General features: G+C 39.0%; 2 protein-coding genes across 4 annotated transcripts in view; one reads left to right on the top strand and one right to left on the bottom strand.

Moving 5' to 3' along the window:
* The window catches only part of C2CD3 (C2 domain containing 3 centriole elongation regulator), a 159325-nt gene extending 152314 nt beyond the window's left edge, over window positions 1-7011 (bottom strand). For both annotated transcript variants that reach the window (XM_057507226.1, XM_057507225.1), the window contains exons 1-2: window positions 6769-7011; window positions 3962-4231 (exon numbers count right to left, since the gene is read on the bottom strand). In XM_057507226.1, the coding sequence (XP_057363209.1) occupies window positions 3962-4231; window positions 6769-6823 (325 nt within the window). In that variant the 5' untranslated portion in view covers window positions 6824-7011. The remainder of the gene's footprint in view (window positions 1-3961; window positions 4232-6768) is intronic.
* A 127-nt stretch (window positions 7012-7138) lies between these two features.
* PPME1 (protein phosphatase methylesterase 1) overlaps window positions 7139-16734 on the top strand; it is a 61439-nt gene continuing 51843 nt past the window's right edge. For both annotated transcript variants that reach the window (XR_008999215.1, XM_057507224.1), the window contains exon 1: window positions 7139-7538. Coding sequence is in view for 1 of the 2 variants with exons in the window: in XM_057507224.1 (XP_057363207.1) it covers window positions 7438-7538 (101 nt within the window). In the remaining variant the exon portion in view is untranslated. The remainder of the gene's footprint in view (window positions 7539-16734) is intronic.

The raw sequence follows: 16734 nt of genomic DNA, 5'->3' as shown, positions 1-16734 counted from the left end.
ATATTGTCCAACAGAACTTGAACAGTCTGAGAGAAATCAGACAAATTAAAACAACCCATTCCTGGGGAATGTTCACATCCCTTATGTTCTTTTAACAGTAAATAGTCTGTAGTTGTAAGATTTTTGGAGCGCTACAATTTGCACTTCTCCTAATTCTTGATTGAGTTCCAACAGTATAGATCCAGTCAAATTTGTTGTTTTACTGTATGCACAGGCCAGCTTAGATATCTCCTTCCTCATTCCCATGGCAAGTCCAGGAACTGGTGGGATGAGTGCATCTACAGCTGTAGCAGTGTGTGGATCTTTGTTGGGGTTTTTTGATGATCATCTTCTGGCATGAGTCTTCCAGAGAGTGCAGATGTTGGAAGTTCTTTTTCATATCGTATCTTAGTTCATTTTCGGGGTAGCCCAATTAGGCTTTGATCCTCTGTATAAACACAAACAGACCCTTTGCCTACACTTTTATATGCCCTTTATACCCTTGTGTAGAACTCATTGGAGGTTACCACACAGGAACTGCTAAGGGTTCTTTTTTTTTTACCTCCTTCATTCTTTGTATGTTATGAATCATATTCTGTACTCTTTGTCCCTTGGTGACATCTATTTAGCCTTAGGAATAGTTCCATTTATAGGAGTCCCTCCGAAATGCACTGTAGAGGTGGTTTGTGAGAGGTAATTTCTCTCCACTTTTGTTTATCTGAAAATTGTTTAATCCCTCCTTCAAATTTAAATGATAGCCTTGCTCGGTAGAGTATTCTTGGTTCAAGGCCGTTCTGCTTCATTGCATTATATATATCATGCCACTCCCTTCTGGCCTGTAAGGTTTCTGTTGAGAAGTCTGATGACAGCCTGATGGGTTTTCTTTTGTATGTGATCTTTTTTTCTCCCTCTAGCTGCTTTTAAAGTCTGTCTTTATCCTTGATCTTTGCCATTTTAATTATTATATGTCTTGATGTTGTCTTCCTTGGGTCCTTTGTGTTGGCAGATCTGTGTACCTCCACGGCTTGAGAGACTATCTCCTTCCCCAGATTGGGAAAGTCTTCAGCAATTACCTCCTCAATAACACTTTCTATCCCCTTTTCTCTCTTCTTCTTCTTCTGATACCCCTATAATGCGAATATTGTTCTGTTTGGATTGGTCACACAGTTTTCAATATTCTTTAATTGTTAGAGATTCTTTTTTCACTGTATGCCTCAGCTTCTTTGTATTCCTCTTCGTTAATTTCTATTACATTTACCACCTCTTCTACTACATCTAATCTGCTTTCAAATCCCTCCATTATATGTTTCTTTTCAGATACAGAATTTCTTAATGATTGAATCTCCACCTTAAATTCGTTCCTGAGTTCCTGAATATTTTTCTGTACCTCCACAAGCATGTTTATAATTTTTATTTTGAACTCTCTTTCAGGAAGATGGTGAGTTCAGTTTCATTTGGCCCTTTTTCTGGGGTTTGTGAGATTTTGGTCTGAACCAGGTTCTTTTGACGTTTCATATTTCTGTGTGGTGCCCACTAGTGCCCAGAAGCTCCAGTCTCTGGGGCTGCTTAGACCCTAGTGTGAGGTTGGGGGGTCACAAGGGCGCGGAGCTGGTGCCTGGGGGAAGGAAAGTTCTGTTTCCTGATTCCCCTTAGCAGTGCCTGACTCCAGTGTCAGAGCCAGCGGGCCAAGCACACAGGTGTAAGCCTCTGTGCTTTGCGTCTCTAGCTGTTGTAGGCGGGGTCTCCCTCTGGCTGGCCTGAGGCCAGCACAGTGACTGCCAATTTGGAAACTGGTGCCGGCAGACTAGGAGGAAGGCACAGCAGGCTGCGTGTCACAGTGGGGGGCCTTGGAGCTGAGTGGGCAGCCAGGGGGATGGAGGCTTGAAGCTCCTCAAAGTTCCCAACCAGCTGGGTTGAGTGCACCCAGACAACCTTGTCCAGCTCTCCCCTCCCCCGCAAAGCAAGCTCCGTGCAAACCCCGCCCCTTCAGCAGCCCTCTCACTGCTAGGAAGCCTCTCAGACTGCCTGCTTTTCCTCTGACACAGAGCAGCCGGATGTGGATCCCCTCCCCCACAGACGGCCGGAATCTCAGTCTCTCAAGCACTCGGCCTATCTGGGCTCCCCAACGTCCAGAGCACCACCCAATATACATTTCTGCTCACAAAGCAGATTTCCAGGGCTAGGTGTTCAGCAGTCACAAGCTTCCACCCCCTACCCACTCCATTTCTTTTCCTCCCGCTGGTGAGTTGGGGTGGCGGAAGGGCTTGGGTCCCGCTGAATTAAGGCTTTTGTGTTACTCTGTTTCCTAAGGTCTGCTCTGTTTGTGAGGTCTGTATGCAGTCTGGTTCAGCCTTCTTTCTGGTTGCTATTTTAGGATTAGTTGTATTAATTAACTATATTTTTGTACTATTTGTGGTTTTTGGAGGAGTTCTCTGTCTCACCTCTCATGTCGCCATCTTGAATCTCCCCTATATTTTTATAATACACTTACAATGTGCCAGGTACTTGACTAATCACTTTACAAAAATTTTTCCATTTAATCTTCACAATAATTTCTGCCAGGTAAGTGCTATTAACCCCAAGTAACTAACAGGAAACCAAGGAACCTCCCAGCATCACATAGTCATCCAACCCCGAACCCAGAGTTCAAATTCAAGACTGACCTCAAAGCCCATGTTCTTCTCATTCAACCAGCCTGCTGCTTCATGAAAAAAGCAAGGTGAAAGGGCAGCTATTAAACCCCATTTTATAGATGAGGATAAAGGAGATCAGAACTGCAGACTATCCTAATATCCCACTGCTGATTAACACCAACCTAAAGTTCAAATGCCAAGTCTAATGCATTCTTTATTATACTACAGGATGCTCAAATGTCTGATCTTTTGATTATATTAATAAAGACCTCTCTTACTGAAGAATTTCTAATCACTCTTCATTTATTGAGTTATATAAAAATACCATCTGATGATTTTTGTCTTAGGTTTATAATACTCGGAGTATCTATGGGTATCCTTTAATAGCAATTACTGCTTTCTACCTACCATTGTAACTAAACTTATTTGTGAATTCAGTTAGAATTAGATAACACTCTGATTAAATTTTTAAATTCAATTGGTAATCCCCACAATACCTAGCACAATGTCTAGCACATGCTAAAGGTTCAATATATATTTTTTGAATGACTGAATTTTTTCTTTACATTTCACATTTCCAAATTTTTTTCTTAATAAAATGTAAACTTCTTAGGAACAGAATAACCTTTAATTCACCTCTGACTCTCCCGTATTCTTACCCTAACAATATTTACATGATAAACGCTTAATTCTTATTAACTTGAACTGGATTGATTTAATAACCCGGCATCCAAAATGTGTTTATGTGAAAGCTGACCTGAACAGAAAAATAATATAGTACATTTAGAATGCTTTCCTTGACAGAAATGAAGAAATCAAGGCTCTTGGATCCCTAAAGGGGTATCTTTCCCTTCTCTGAAAACCCTTATCATCAACTCACTAAACCACTCATTTAGCATTTAGCATATATTATCTTTCACTACTAGTAAATTTGATACCTATATCCTCTTTCCTAGAACATAATTGAAGTTTCAGAGCAGAGACTAAAGTTATTACTTAAAGAAGCATGGTGTGGTGAAAAGTGCATGAGTTTTGGTGTCAGAAGCCAGTTCAAATCCTAGTTTTGCCAGTTATCAACTATGTAAGCTTAGAGAGTATTTATTTATCCCTCTGAACTTCAATTTCACTGTCATAAAATAGAGAAAATACCTCTTTCAGGAATACTAAGGATCAGAAATAATATGTATCAACTGCTGGCACATTGTATACACTCAACAAATGGTGGCTATTATAAAACCTCTTTGATTCCTCAATAATTAACAATGTCATAAATAGTAGGTATACAATAACATCTATTAACATAACCACATACTTATTAGACCAACAGATGAAATAAAACATAAATATACCTGTTAGATAAGAGGTAAACTGCTTTGGACCACAACGAACAGCATAACGTGTAGTTGTTCTCACAGCTTTTGGTTCAGTCTGCAATGTGTCTCTGGGACAAAAGAGGGTTCCATCTGAGGTTTCTCCCCACCATCTCACTCGGACAAGTACACAAGTGGGAGGCTTTGCAATCTTCCATATGACCTTATTAACAGTAAGTTTTAGAAAGCAGCGTAGCTGGCCCTCAACCAGAGGTGGTAGGCTTGTAGATGGAGAAATATCACTCAAACCTTTGGGGGAATCCAAAATAGGTGAAAATTTAGACTAAATAGTGAAAACATATCATGTGTTTTTTGAATGAAAACACATAAAAACATTTCAGTGTCTATATACAGAGAAGGCTAATTCTAATACATGAGAAGCACATAGCAAACCAGACCATATAATAACCAATCTGGTCACCCAGTCACTTAAGCCACACTGATAAACTAATTAATACTTAGGGTTTGATTCAGCTTATTGTATGTAAAGAGCATACTAACTTAACACATGCTAATACAAACTCCTCTTTAATTGAAAGATATTTGAAAAATACAAATATGATACTGTAGATTTTAGTATCTCAGAAGTAGGGGAAATTTTTCTTTCAAGCACTGCTGTTTTGATTATTCCAAGTTCCACAGGTTTTAAAAATATGCTACCTTTACCTAACTCTCTTTAAAACCATCACTAAACATAAAATTGCAACAAATCCCTTCACTCAACACTCAAAGGAATAAGCCTATACTATACAAGTCATCATTTCAATTAAGACCACAATTAACTGTCTGTGTCTTTGCTTTCCTGCTAACACCACAGTCAGTGAGGACAGACTATCACCTTCAGATTCTTCCACTATTCTTTAACACTGTAGTGTGTTCATAATATTTATTGGCTTTTATAATATTTATTGTATTTCAGAGATAATCAAATGTAAATGAGGCAATTAATCATGACTTTTCATAAAATTTTCCTTTAATGACCCTGATTGTTTTCTACTTAGGATCTTCTAACCATGACTTAGGAAATTTAAGAAATCGTTCCTATATTACACGCATCTTTCTATTACTCTGACTTTTCCCTTGGGGAGTGGTCATGCCTCACAAGAAGAAAATCTACTGGAGTCTCTCATATCAGGAATCTATAAAATTAATTCCTTGGATTTCTAAAATGAAACCCTCTCTGCTCTGTAAAGTGGAAAGAGTTACACTATAATCATTATGAATAACTAGTTTCAATATGTAAAAATTATACCTAAATGTATATGTGAACATGACTGTATATGCATATATATGCTCCAAGACAACCAAGCTCACCAGGAGAGTAGGAAAATGTTGGCGTCTGTGAGAAAAGTCACTCTAGGAACCCAGGGCGGATCAGGAAACTGGAAATTAAATCTCTACAGGGCTGCCTCAAAAGGAAAACAGTATTTTAAGATATATGTAGTGAGGACGGTATATGAGAAGGACATTCTTACGTTATTTATATTTTGATTTCCTTCTGTCAACCAAATATGCTTCAGTGGTTTGACACAGGGAGCACCAGCCTTGAACACGTCCATGCTCCTCTCTCATATCCTGTCCTGGCAGGAAAGGCACTGTCTCAAAACTGCCTTAGTTATCTTTAACTATGTTATCTTTAAGCAGCTTGACTAAGATACCTTTCCAAACTATAGCTTCAGTCCTCAGCCCAATGGCCTAATGCACTGTTACCCTTCCTAATACCTCTTTTGTCTACAGTATAAAAAGCAGAGTCACCCAATTTTTCTTTCTCTTTGAGGCAGCCCTGTAGAGATTCAATTTCCAGGTCTTTTGATCTGCCCTGGGTTCTTAGGGTGACTGTTATCACTGTAGCTAATATTTCCCTACTCTCCTGTTAAGTTTATTTCTCTTTGAGTATACTAACCTGATAAGGTCCTCTTGCTACACTCCTCTCCCCTCTGATCCTTGAGAGATCTCATGCCCTCACTTACTACACTGTGTCACTCCCCACTGTTTCTTTCTCTCTCCACAACTATCTTTCCCAACTCCCACCAGTAATCCTTCATGCTTTATGATTGTCTCATCTTGATTCATTCAACCAACATTTACTCAGTCTTGCTTTTTGCTACTTCTTGGAGATTAAGTGATACACAAAATGGAATCCTTTCAGATTAGGCTTTATTGACATACTGCCCTCTCCAATCTAAGATTTTTCCAGTCCCATATGGTCCTCCAAAGCTATACCCCCTCACACACTCACTCACACATTTAACTTTGTTATGAAAAACACATCTAAATCATGGGGATATAAAGTACAGCACATAGTTCATGATAGTGTATTGTATATTTGAAAGTCGTTAAGAGTAGAACTTAAACACTCTCATCACGAGAAAAATCTTTTGTAATTAGTGTGCGGCGATGGATGCTAACTAGACATTGTGGTGATTTCTCAACATACACAAATATCTGATCATTTTGTTGTACACCTGACACTAACAAAATATTGTATGTCAATTTTTAAAAAGGAAAAGCCAAAAATCTAAAATGTTTTGTTCTCTTCCTCTAGAAGCAGTCTACCCGTACCCTTCTGGCTTTCACGTAGCCCCATCTATTCGTCCACTTTGCCCCCAACTCCAGCCCCTATTTCCTTTCCATTCGTCAGAAGGCCACTAGCCCTCCCTTGTAACCTTGATTCCCTGTTTATTCTCCCTCCTCCGTCCTTTATTTTTTTCTTCCCCCCATAGGGCGGGAACTAACTCCCTAACTCCCCGCATTACGCGTTCCTCAACTTTTGTCGTTCAGTTTACCTCTCTTCTTGCGGCTACGGCCGCCCCCAGGCCCTTGGACTTTTCCTTGTTTCATGACGAGCCCGACCTCTTCACCAAATCAGCTCCGGCCCCAGCACCAAAGCAGTGGCCTCCCGCCATCCCTTCCCAGGGCGCCTGTGTTCCCCAGCAACCGGCGCCGCTGGGCAGACTGGGAGGCAGGAAGAAGCGGCTCTTTCTCTAACAGACTCTGAGAAGCAGTGAGAAGAGAAGGCGCCGAGACTCCTTCCCGCCAAAAAAAACTACAACACCCAGGATGCTTTGCCATACTGCTGCTGTGGGATTGACCAGGGTCGCCTCCAACTGCGCAAGCGCAAAGGGGTACGCGATTTGAGGACTCCATTGCCTAGGGTGCATTTCCTTCAGGAGCTCTTATTTCCTGTGAGGGCGAGGGCGTCGAGTTCTCCGCTGGGGTTTGAGGGGTCCTCAGACTCCGTTACCCAGCTACCTTTGTGGAGGGCTGTTGCGCACTTCCGGTGGAAGCGCTGAGAGTGGGTGGAGTTTAGGGAGCCGGTGGGCGGTGCTGCCAATTGCTGGTTGCTGTCCAAAGGCTACAGGGCGTCGCTAGGAGAGCGAGCCGTGACCGGCTGGGCCGCACGTAGCGTGGGACTAAGCTTCGGTTACTCTTCAACTGCCTGCGGCCTGCCCTTCATGTCGGCCCTCGAGAAGAGCATGCATCTCGGCCGCCTGCCCTCCCGCCCTCCTCTACCCGGCAGCGGGGGCAGTCAGAGCGGAGCCAAGATGCGAATGGGGTACGTAACCTGTACCCCTTCCCCCTAGAGGCCAGGCCGGCCATTGGAGAATGGGGCCTTGGCTTTTCGAGAGGCACAGCAAGGGAGGCTAAGGAGAGGAGAGAATGTTGGCGGCGGCCTGGAGACGTTTGGTTGGAGTAGAAGGCAGATTTGGGGACTACGGGAGGCGCCAAGTCAATGGAAATGAGGCAGATTTAGGAAGCTGAAAAGATAATTTAAGAGATGTGGGAGGCACCTCCAGAAGAAGGGATAGAGGAGGTTTGGGGGGAAGGAATAGGGCGGTGACAAAGGTGGGTGGGAATCTGCCAGGGAGGGTTGAGGGAAATGGTGAATGACTGAGAGAAAAGTTGAGGGGCAATTAGGGAAATAACTCTGGAAAGATTTGGGAGGAATAAGAAGATTGTGAGAACTAGGTATTAGAAAAGCTGAGGAAAATAGAAAACATCTGAAGCAGGGTTGGAGAAGAAGAGAGAACTAGGGGGCAGAAGGTTCTAGAGAGAGCTGGTGTAAGAGGCAAATTGAGGGAATGAGGGGGTGACTAGGATATGAGGTATCTTTAAGGGAGAACTGAGAAAGCTTGGGGACAGGCTTAAGGAAAGATGGAGAACATAGTCAGGAGGACTGTTAAGGGTAATGGTAATGTTCTGAGAAGTGAGGGTGAATAATGGGAGGAGTGATGAAGGAGACAACTGAAGAGCTTAAAGAGTGACGTGGGCTCTTGAGGTTGAGAAATGAGTAGGAATCGGGGTTTAGTGAATGGGAGTACTGCAGAGGCAAGGTTTGGGGAGCTTAAGAGACAGATTTGGGCAGTTGATTTTTGCTGGGCAACAAGTATGGTGGAGACTATGTTCTGGTCTGATAAGACCTCAGAATTAATGAAGCATTGAGAGTAGCCATTAAAATATTTTGATGGAAACCATTTGCTGGGAACAGAGGAGCTATGTTGAAGAGATAAGCTTTTGGAATTTTAGGTTGTTGAATGGCTTGTGCCAAGTGAGGCGATACTTAGGTGTAGGAGAGAGAATATGGTGAGTTGAACAGGGAAGAGGAAATTGCTGGAAAGCAGAGAATTGAATAAGCAGTTGGTTGTAAGGGATATGTGTAGTATCGAACAGGATTTTGGAGACTAGTGAATGTAAAGAGGAAAGGATTAGAAAGAATACTTAGGTATGAAATAATCAAGATTGTGTGTTTGGGATTCTAGAGATGGGTTGGTAGATACTTTTGAAATAAGGACTAGAGAAACCTTGGGCTATGGAGAGATGTTAGGTTTAAAAACTGATCAAAAAGGAGCTGAGGTTAGGAAATGCAGTACTATGAAAGTGGGTCCTACAAATGAAGAGAAAGGAGAATCATAAATTAAAACAGTGGGGTGTAGGGGTGGTGAAAATGGTTGGAAAAACCAGGAGGAAGTATTAAGAAGTAGAGACCTGACTATGATACACAGTAGAAATATGAAAAAGCGTTAATGGAAGAGAAAGATCAATGGATGCAAAAGAGGTGGTAGAAGCCTTCATATAATATAAAATGAGATGGTTTTGGCTTTGGAAGACAAAAAGGTAGGACTGTAACATGAATCAGGAGAATCTGGAAACTGATCCACACAGATTATTTGAGAAAATAAACCTGGAGTATGAAATTAATGTAAGATTTATTGTTATTATGTATCTTAGTTGATGACTTCCTTTAACAAAAATTTGATCTTTCTGTATACCAGCACTCCATAAAAATATATAAAAATATTAGCTTTTTAATAAAACTATACATGCTTCAATAAGTTTAATTAGAGCTCAGTTTCTCACTTTGTCAAAACAAGTTCTCTGAAAATGAAGGACTGAAGAAAAATACTAAGGGAAAATCTGATTAGAAGATTGTATAATTGTACCTTATCCTCTTTGAATAGATGCTTTTGTGTTTTTAATTTAGGCCAACTGCTTATCCTGGAAAATAGTTATTTAACAAGATGCTTCTTTATAGTATTGTGAAAAGAAGAGCATATGTTGGTGAATTTTATGTAGTCCTCAGGTAGCTTCTTTTCCTGTATTTTTCTTTCCTACTTCATGTTGGAGTATAGGCAGGCCTCAGCTAATGTTAGTGATGGTTACAGACTCTCTCCCTCCTAGGATAATAAAGCTGGAAAAGAGCTTCAAAATGAGCTCATCTTACCACTTAACTATATAGTTGAGGAAACAGGCTCAGAGAATTCTGTATTCTGTAAGGTAAACTAAGAGGCAGGAGACAATATTTTCTCTTAATAAGAGAGAAAATAAAAACAAATCTTCCTCATACTAAGGCACCCTAGAAGCTTAGCGGTAAGGCAACTAAGGACTAGAAATTGAGTCTGTCAATTCTGGGACCCGCTGTGTTTTCTGGATTCATAGTTGTTTTCCTGGCAATATCCTGTGTATCTTATTTCTTTGCAAATACTCTAGAATCCAGCCTTTCCTCTTCCTCAGTCAGTCCTAATTAAGGAAGTCTCACTTCCAGCAGTCTCAAAGCATCCTTCTTTATTTGCTTTTTTCTTCCCATCTTTTCCCACTCCCTGGTCTCTTACTCTCAAGTTGAGCCTGTTCCTTTGACAGTCTTTTATATGACTTACTCTTTCAAATACTTTGCATAAACTTTTGCCTTCAATTTCACTAAACCTTATTTAGATGTGTTTGCATATTCAAGGTGGTTTTGAGTTTATAATTTTTCTTGAGTTTCCATTAACTTAGTTTTTCAAATTGAAATGTAGTAATTCCAGAGTATAATGTACTAATGGCAATTCCTTTTTTAGGGGGGTGGGTAAGAACTATATGCCAGGCATCATAGTAGTAGCTTTATGTATGTTATTTAATCTGCCCACAACCTTGCAATACTAAGAAGTTCCCTGCATTTATGTGTAAGAAAATTCAGACTCAGAGATTAAAGGTCACCCAACTAGAATGTGGCAGAACCAGGATTCAAGATAGGTTTAGTTGCTACAATACATTCCCTTTCAGGACACTAACACTTTCTCTTGGATAAGACCCAAAATCCTGGTTTCATTGTTCCTTGATAGATACCAGCAAATGATAGATGCTAAAATAATGGTTTTGAACTTTCTTATTAAAGATTTTGGAGCTACTCTGATCTGGGATCCCTACTTTTAACTGGTATCTTAGGGTTGCCATGACAAAAATACCATAGACTGGGTGGCTTATAACAGAAATTTATTCCTCAGTTCTGGAGGCCGGGAAGTTCAAGATCAGGGTGCTGGCAGATTCTGTGCCTAGTGGGGACTACTTCCGGGTTTGTAGATGGCAGTCTGCCCACTGGGTCCTCACATGGCAGGAGGGGACAATAAGCTACGTGGGATCTCTTTTATATGGGCCTGATCCCATTCCTGAGAGCTATAACTGCATGACCTCATCACCTCCCACAGGCCCCATCTCCAAGTATCATCACATTGGATGTCAGGAGATAACTGAATTTTAGGGGGACACAAACATTGAATCTCTAATGTCTGGTGTGCTTGAGAGGAGTATGTTTTGGAAGTCACTGCTTTAGTACATTCCATTACCATTAGAGAGACTATAGATTATTAAAACCTTTCATTTTTAACGTATTTTTGCTTTATCAATAGTACTATGTTGTGTTCTTACATTTCTACAGTGTTTTAATTGGAATATACACATTAGTGCCTTTTTTTGCATTATTTAAGAGGTAAATCATTAAGTAGCAGGTACAGAATTCAAATCCAGACTTCATATTGTTATACTTTGGTGCAAAGAGATTGCTATTTAAAGTGATGTAGATCTGAGTTCGAAGCTCAGTTGGAGTATTTTCATTGGTCAAATCATTTAACCCCTCATAGTCTTATTTCTTATCTGTGCTTACCTTAGAATGCTGTGAGAATGAAATAATACTTGAAAAGCACTTATGCTTCCTGACACTTAGGCTTTTAAGGAATGATAACTAGTAAATTATTTTATATTGAGAGCTCTAACAAAGGCTTATTCTTTGTGAAGTAGGAGCGCTCCTTCAGTTTCTAAGATGTCAGCTTCTTCCCCTCAAGCTGTATGCTTATTCATATCTGATTAGATAGGTCCCTTAGGAGGGCTTATGGAGCTATTCACACAGATGGAGAACTACAGGCTAAAGTGAAGTGAGTTGTTCAAAGACACATTCAGTGACTAGAATTAAATCCTAGTGTTTCTGTTTTTGTTACTATTTTTTTAAGAATTAAGTTGTAATTCACATACCATTGAATTCACCCTTTTAGAATGTACAGATAGTGGCTTATAGTATATTCAAGTTTGTAAAATCATCACCATTTCCAGAACATTTTCATCATCCCATAAAGGAACTCCTTACCTGTTAGCAGTCACTACCTCCTACCCCAGCCCCTGGCAACCACTAGTCTACTTTGTGTTGCCATATATTTGCCTGTTCTGGGGAGTTCATATAACTGACATCATGCAATATGTGGCCTTTTATGACTGGCTCTAACTTGGGTAATGTTTTCAAGGTTCATCCATGTTGAACATGTATCAGTATTTCATTCCTTTTGATTGCTGAATGATATTCCATTGTATAGATATACCACATTTTATTTACTCATTTATCAGTTGCTGGACACTTGCATTGTTTCTAGCTTTTTGCTATTATGAATAATGCTGCTATATAAGTATTCACATGCACATCTTTGTGTGAATATATGTTTGCATTTCTCTTGGGTAAACCTGAGAATGGAATTGCTGCGTCATAATGGTAAATTGTGTTAAACTTTTTAAGAAACTGACAAACTGCTTTCCAAAGTGGGTTTGAAAAATTCTTCATGTATTAGGGATATTTTCTTTTTATAAGTGTTAAAAATATCTTCCCAAGTTGCCTTTTTTACTTTGCTTATGTATTTTTCCCATGTAAAAAGTTTTGTTTTTAAATTTTTATGTGCTCACATTTATCTAGAATGTATGGCTTCTGCTTTTTGAGTCATAGTAAGACATCTCCAACTCCCATGCTGTAAAGGAGCTCATTTTTTTTTTCAGGACCTGTATGTTTTCTTTCTTTTTTTTTCATCCATTTTATTTAAAGTTTCTTTTTTTTTAATTGAAGTATAGTTGATATACAATCATATTGCTTTCAAGTAAAGAACACTGTAGTTCAACAGTTATCCATATTATTAAATCCTCACCCCACTAATACAGCTACTGTCTGTCAACATAGGAAGGTGTTGCAGAATCACTGACTATATTCTCCATGCTGTACTATTATCCCAATGACTAACCTACATTATGATTGAGAATTTTTATGCCCCTTTATCTCCCTCAACCTCCCTACCCACTCACCCCAACCCCTCTCCAATGGTAACCACCAGTCACATCTGAGTGTCTGTGAATCTACTGCTGTTTTGCTTGTTCTGTTTTGCTTTGTATTTATATTTCACTGAGCATAATACCTTCTAGATCTGTCCATGTTGCTGCAAATAGCAGGATTTCTTTTTTAATGGCTGAATAATATTCTACTATGTATATGTATCACATCTTCCTTATCCATTCATCTATTGATGGACACTTAGGTTGCTTCCATATCTAGCTATTGTAAATAATGCAGCAATAAACATAGGGGTGCATGTATCTTTTTGAATCAGGGATTTTGTTTTCTTCAGGTAAATTCCTAAAAGTAGAATTACTGGGTCAAATGGTATTTCTGTTTTTAGTTTTTTGAGGAACTTCCATGTTGCTTTGCACAGCAGTTGCACCAATTTGCAGTCCCACTAACAATGTAGGTGTTTCTTCACATCCTTGACAGCATTTGTTGTTTCTTGTCTTTTGGAGTGGGTGTTCTGACTGGTGTGAAGTGGTATCTCATTGTGGTTTTGATTTGCATTTCCCTGATGATTAGCAATGTGGAACATTTTTTCATGTGCATAGATTTCCATCATTTTCTTCATTGGAAAAATATCTGTTCAGATCCTCCACCCGTTTTTTAACCGGGTTATTTGTTTTTTTGTTTTTGAGTTGTGTGAGCTCTTTATATATTTTGGATGTTAACCCCTTATCAGGTAAATCATTTCTAATATATTCTCCTGTACTGTAGGTTGCCTTTTTGTTCTGCTGATGGTGTCCTTTTCTGTACAGAAGGTTTTTACTTTGATGTAGTCCCCCTTGTTCATTTTTTATTTTGTTTCCCTTGCCTGAGGAGATGTGTCCAGGAAAAAATTGTTCATACTATGTTCAGGAGATTTTTGCCTATGTTTTCTTCTAAGAGTTTTGTGGTTTCATGACTTAAATTCAGGTCTTTGATCTATTTCGACTTTACTTTTTTGTATATGGACTTAGGCAGTAATCCAGTTTCATTCTCTTGCATGTAGCTGTCCAGTTTTCCCAACACCAGTTATTGAAGAGCTCTCTTTTTCCCATTGTGTATTCATGGCTCCTTTATTGTATCTTAATTAATTGACCTAATATGTATGGATTTATATCTGGACTCTGTTCAATTGATTTGAGTCTGTTTGTGCCAGTACCATACTGTTTTGATTATCATAGCTTTGTAGTATAGCTTGAAGTCATGAAGTGTAATCGCCCCAGCTTTGTTCTTCTTTCTCAGGATTACTTTGACTATTTGGGGTCTTTTGTGATTCCATATGAATTTTAAAACTATTTGTTCTAGTTTATTGAAAAATGCTGTTGGAATTTTGATAGGGATTGCATTGAATCTGTAAATTGATTTGGGCAGGATGGTCATTTTGACAATATTAATCTTCCTATCTATAAGCGTGGGATAGATTTCCACTTATTTGTGTCTTCTATAATTTCTCTCATGAGTGTCTCAGAGTTTTCAGAGTATAGGTCTTTCAAAAAAAAAAAAATTTCCAGAGTATAGGTCTTTCACTTCCTTGGTTAGGTTTATTCCCAGGTATTTTCTTTTTGGTGCAGTTTTACGTCTAAAGTTTTTCTTAATGAGCAATGTGAGAAATTTTATCTTTATCCACAGGCTAACACTTGTTGTCAGTTGTTGTAACACTATTCATTAAAAAGTCCCTTATGTAATTTCATCTAAAAAAGAAAAAGTCTTCTTCCCCACTGAACAAAATGATATCTTTATCATATTACAAATTTCCACATAGATTTGGGTTGGTGTATGAGGTTTCTTTACTTTTCCATTGGCCTGTCTATTTATGTGCCACTACAACACTTTTAATTGGAGAGGCGTTAGTAACATGTTCTAACAGATGGCAGAGGCAGCCTCCCCCTCATTCTTTTTAATGATTTTCCTGGCTCCTCTTACTGGTTTTTTTCTTACAAATAAACTTTGCAATCAAGTAGACTAGTGCCAGAAAAAAATCCTGATGGTATTTTTATTGAGATTAAATTAAATATGTAAATTAACGTAGAATAAACATTTTTATGATACTGAGTCTTCCTTGAAGAAATTGAAGGAAAAATATTTGAGATCCCAAGTATTGTACTAAGTTGTATTTAATGTAATGTTACTTAAATATGAACAAAATAAAGCTGGGAATAAATTCCTTATGTATAAGAGTAATGTACAAATTACTCTTACATAATTATAAACTCAACAGATTTATTATTAAATACAGTTAAACCTACAAAATTCTGCAAATTCAAATCAGCAATATTACATTCATGTGAAATAATCTAATTTGCTGTTAAGAACATAGTGTGGTTTAAACCAAAGGATACTTATTATTAATAGGAAGTTCCAAAGTTGATTTAGTCATTCAACTGTATCATTCAAACCCAGGCTTTTTGCATTCTTTCTTTTGCCATCCTTAGAAATGTTGACTTTTTCTCTCTTCCTTGTCACTTTATGGTTGTACGATGGCTGCTGCAACTCCAGTTGCATCTTACCATTATCTGTATTTCCAAACAAAAAGGAAGAAACAGTAGCAAAGGCCTTTTCCCAGCTAAGCTTGTCTTTTTTTTTTCTCCCTAGACGGGGAAGCTCCCTTCAGAATTTTCCCATAGGTCTCCTTGTCCAGAACTGGTTCACATGTCCAGAACTGGTCACTGGAAATATGGAATCAGATTACTATAACAGGTTTACACCAATACTGATTCATTGCTTTGGGTTGGGGGAAAGATAGTAAGAGATCTCCATTAGCTACTAAAAACAAATCTGAATTCTGTTAGAGAATAAAGGTGGTGGGAAGTAGGGAGGGACAGCCTGGAGTACACTGTAAACAGCATCTCTGCCTGGAGTTCCAGTGTTAAGGGAACACAGTGATCTTCTGACTTTAAATTCCCCACTGTTTTCTGCATAGGTGTAGAAAGTGATTGCATTCTCTCCCTTTTCTCCCCATTGTGCCAGGTTTGAGCCCTTAGACCTAAGTAAATGTCCACTTTCCATGTTGCTAGGCTTATTGCCAGCAAATCTTTTTCTTCTTAGTGTCTCCAAAATTGGATAATTTGATTTTATTTTTTAAACCTAATGAGCCCTCCTTGTTACATTACTTAATGTCAGATTTGAGAAAACACCTCTGGTTGGTTAGGAAAAACTTGCTTCGTGCTAGGAAATAGTTCCTTTTAGAGAAGAAAGTTTTAATTAATAGCACTGTTAAAAGGGTAGTCTGCTTATATGCCACACTTAGATGTTCTTCAAAATACAGTATTGACAACCAGTCTAAGCCCATACTACCAATATATTTTGAAGATTGAATAAGAGATTATGTGGAAAATTCTTGTCATTCTAAACTGTAGCAGAAGGCTGCAGTTGTTTACTATCAGTCCTTTTCCAACCTGCCTTTGTGGGGGTCCTTTGCCATGGACTTTTTCCAGGTGTTAAGTGGAAATCCTGTCTCTGCCAATAATAAGCCATGTGGCTGTGGTTAAGTTATTTTTCTTTTTTCTGGCCCTCACTATTATAGTGTAGTGGAAAGAATACTTTGTCATCAGACAGACCCAAATTCAGTCCTCCAGTGCTCCTCCTCACTGGAGCTCCAGTGCTCCTGAAAGTGGTTCTGGACAAGTTATTTTACATCTTTGAGCCTGTATTTCCCCATCTTTAAATTGGGGATACTTGTAGAATTCAATACACAGCTTTATACATAACAGACAGCTAATTGTTCCCTTCCATGAAGATTTGGGTTGATGATCTCTAATAGCCTGATCTAGTAAGTAGTTCTTAGAATTTAAGTCTGCTGCTTTAATCACATGGACTTATATAAGCACTGCAAAAATACTACCACTCCAGATAGCCATCTGGTAAT

Source organism: Manis pentadactyla, chromosome 9 (genome assembly GCF_030020395.1).
Source record: "Manis pentadactyla isolate mManPen7 chromosome 9, mManPen7.hap1, whole genome shotgun sequence".
Classification (NCBI taxonomy): domain Eukaryota; kingdom Metazoa; phylum Chordata; class Mammalia; order Pholidota; family Manidae; genus Manis; species Manis pentadactyla.
Note: the sequence above shows the minus strand (reverse complement) of the source record. Positions and strands in the feature narration are given on the sequence as shown.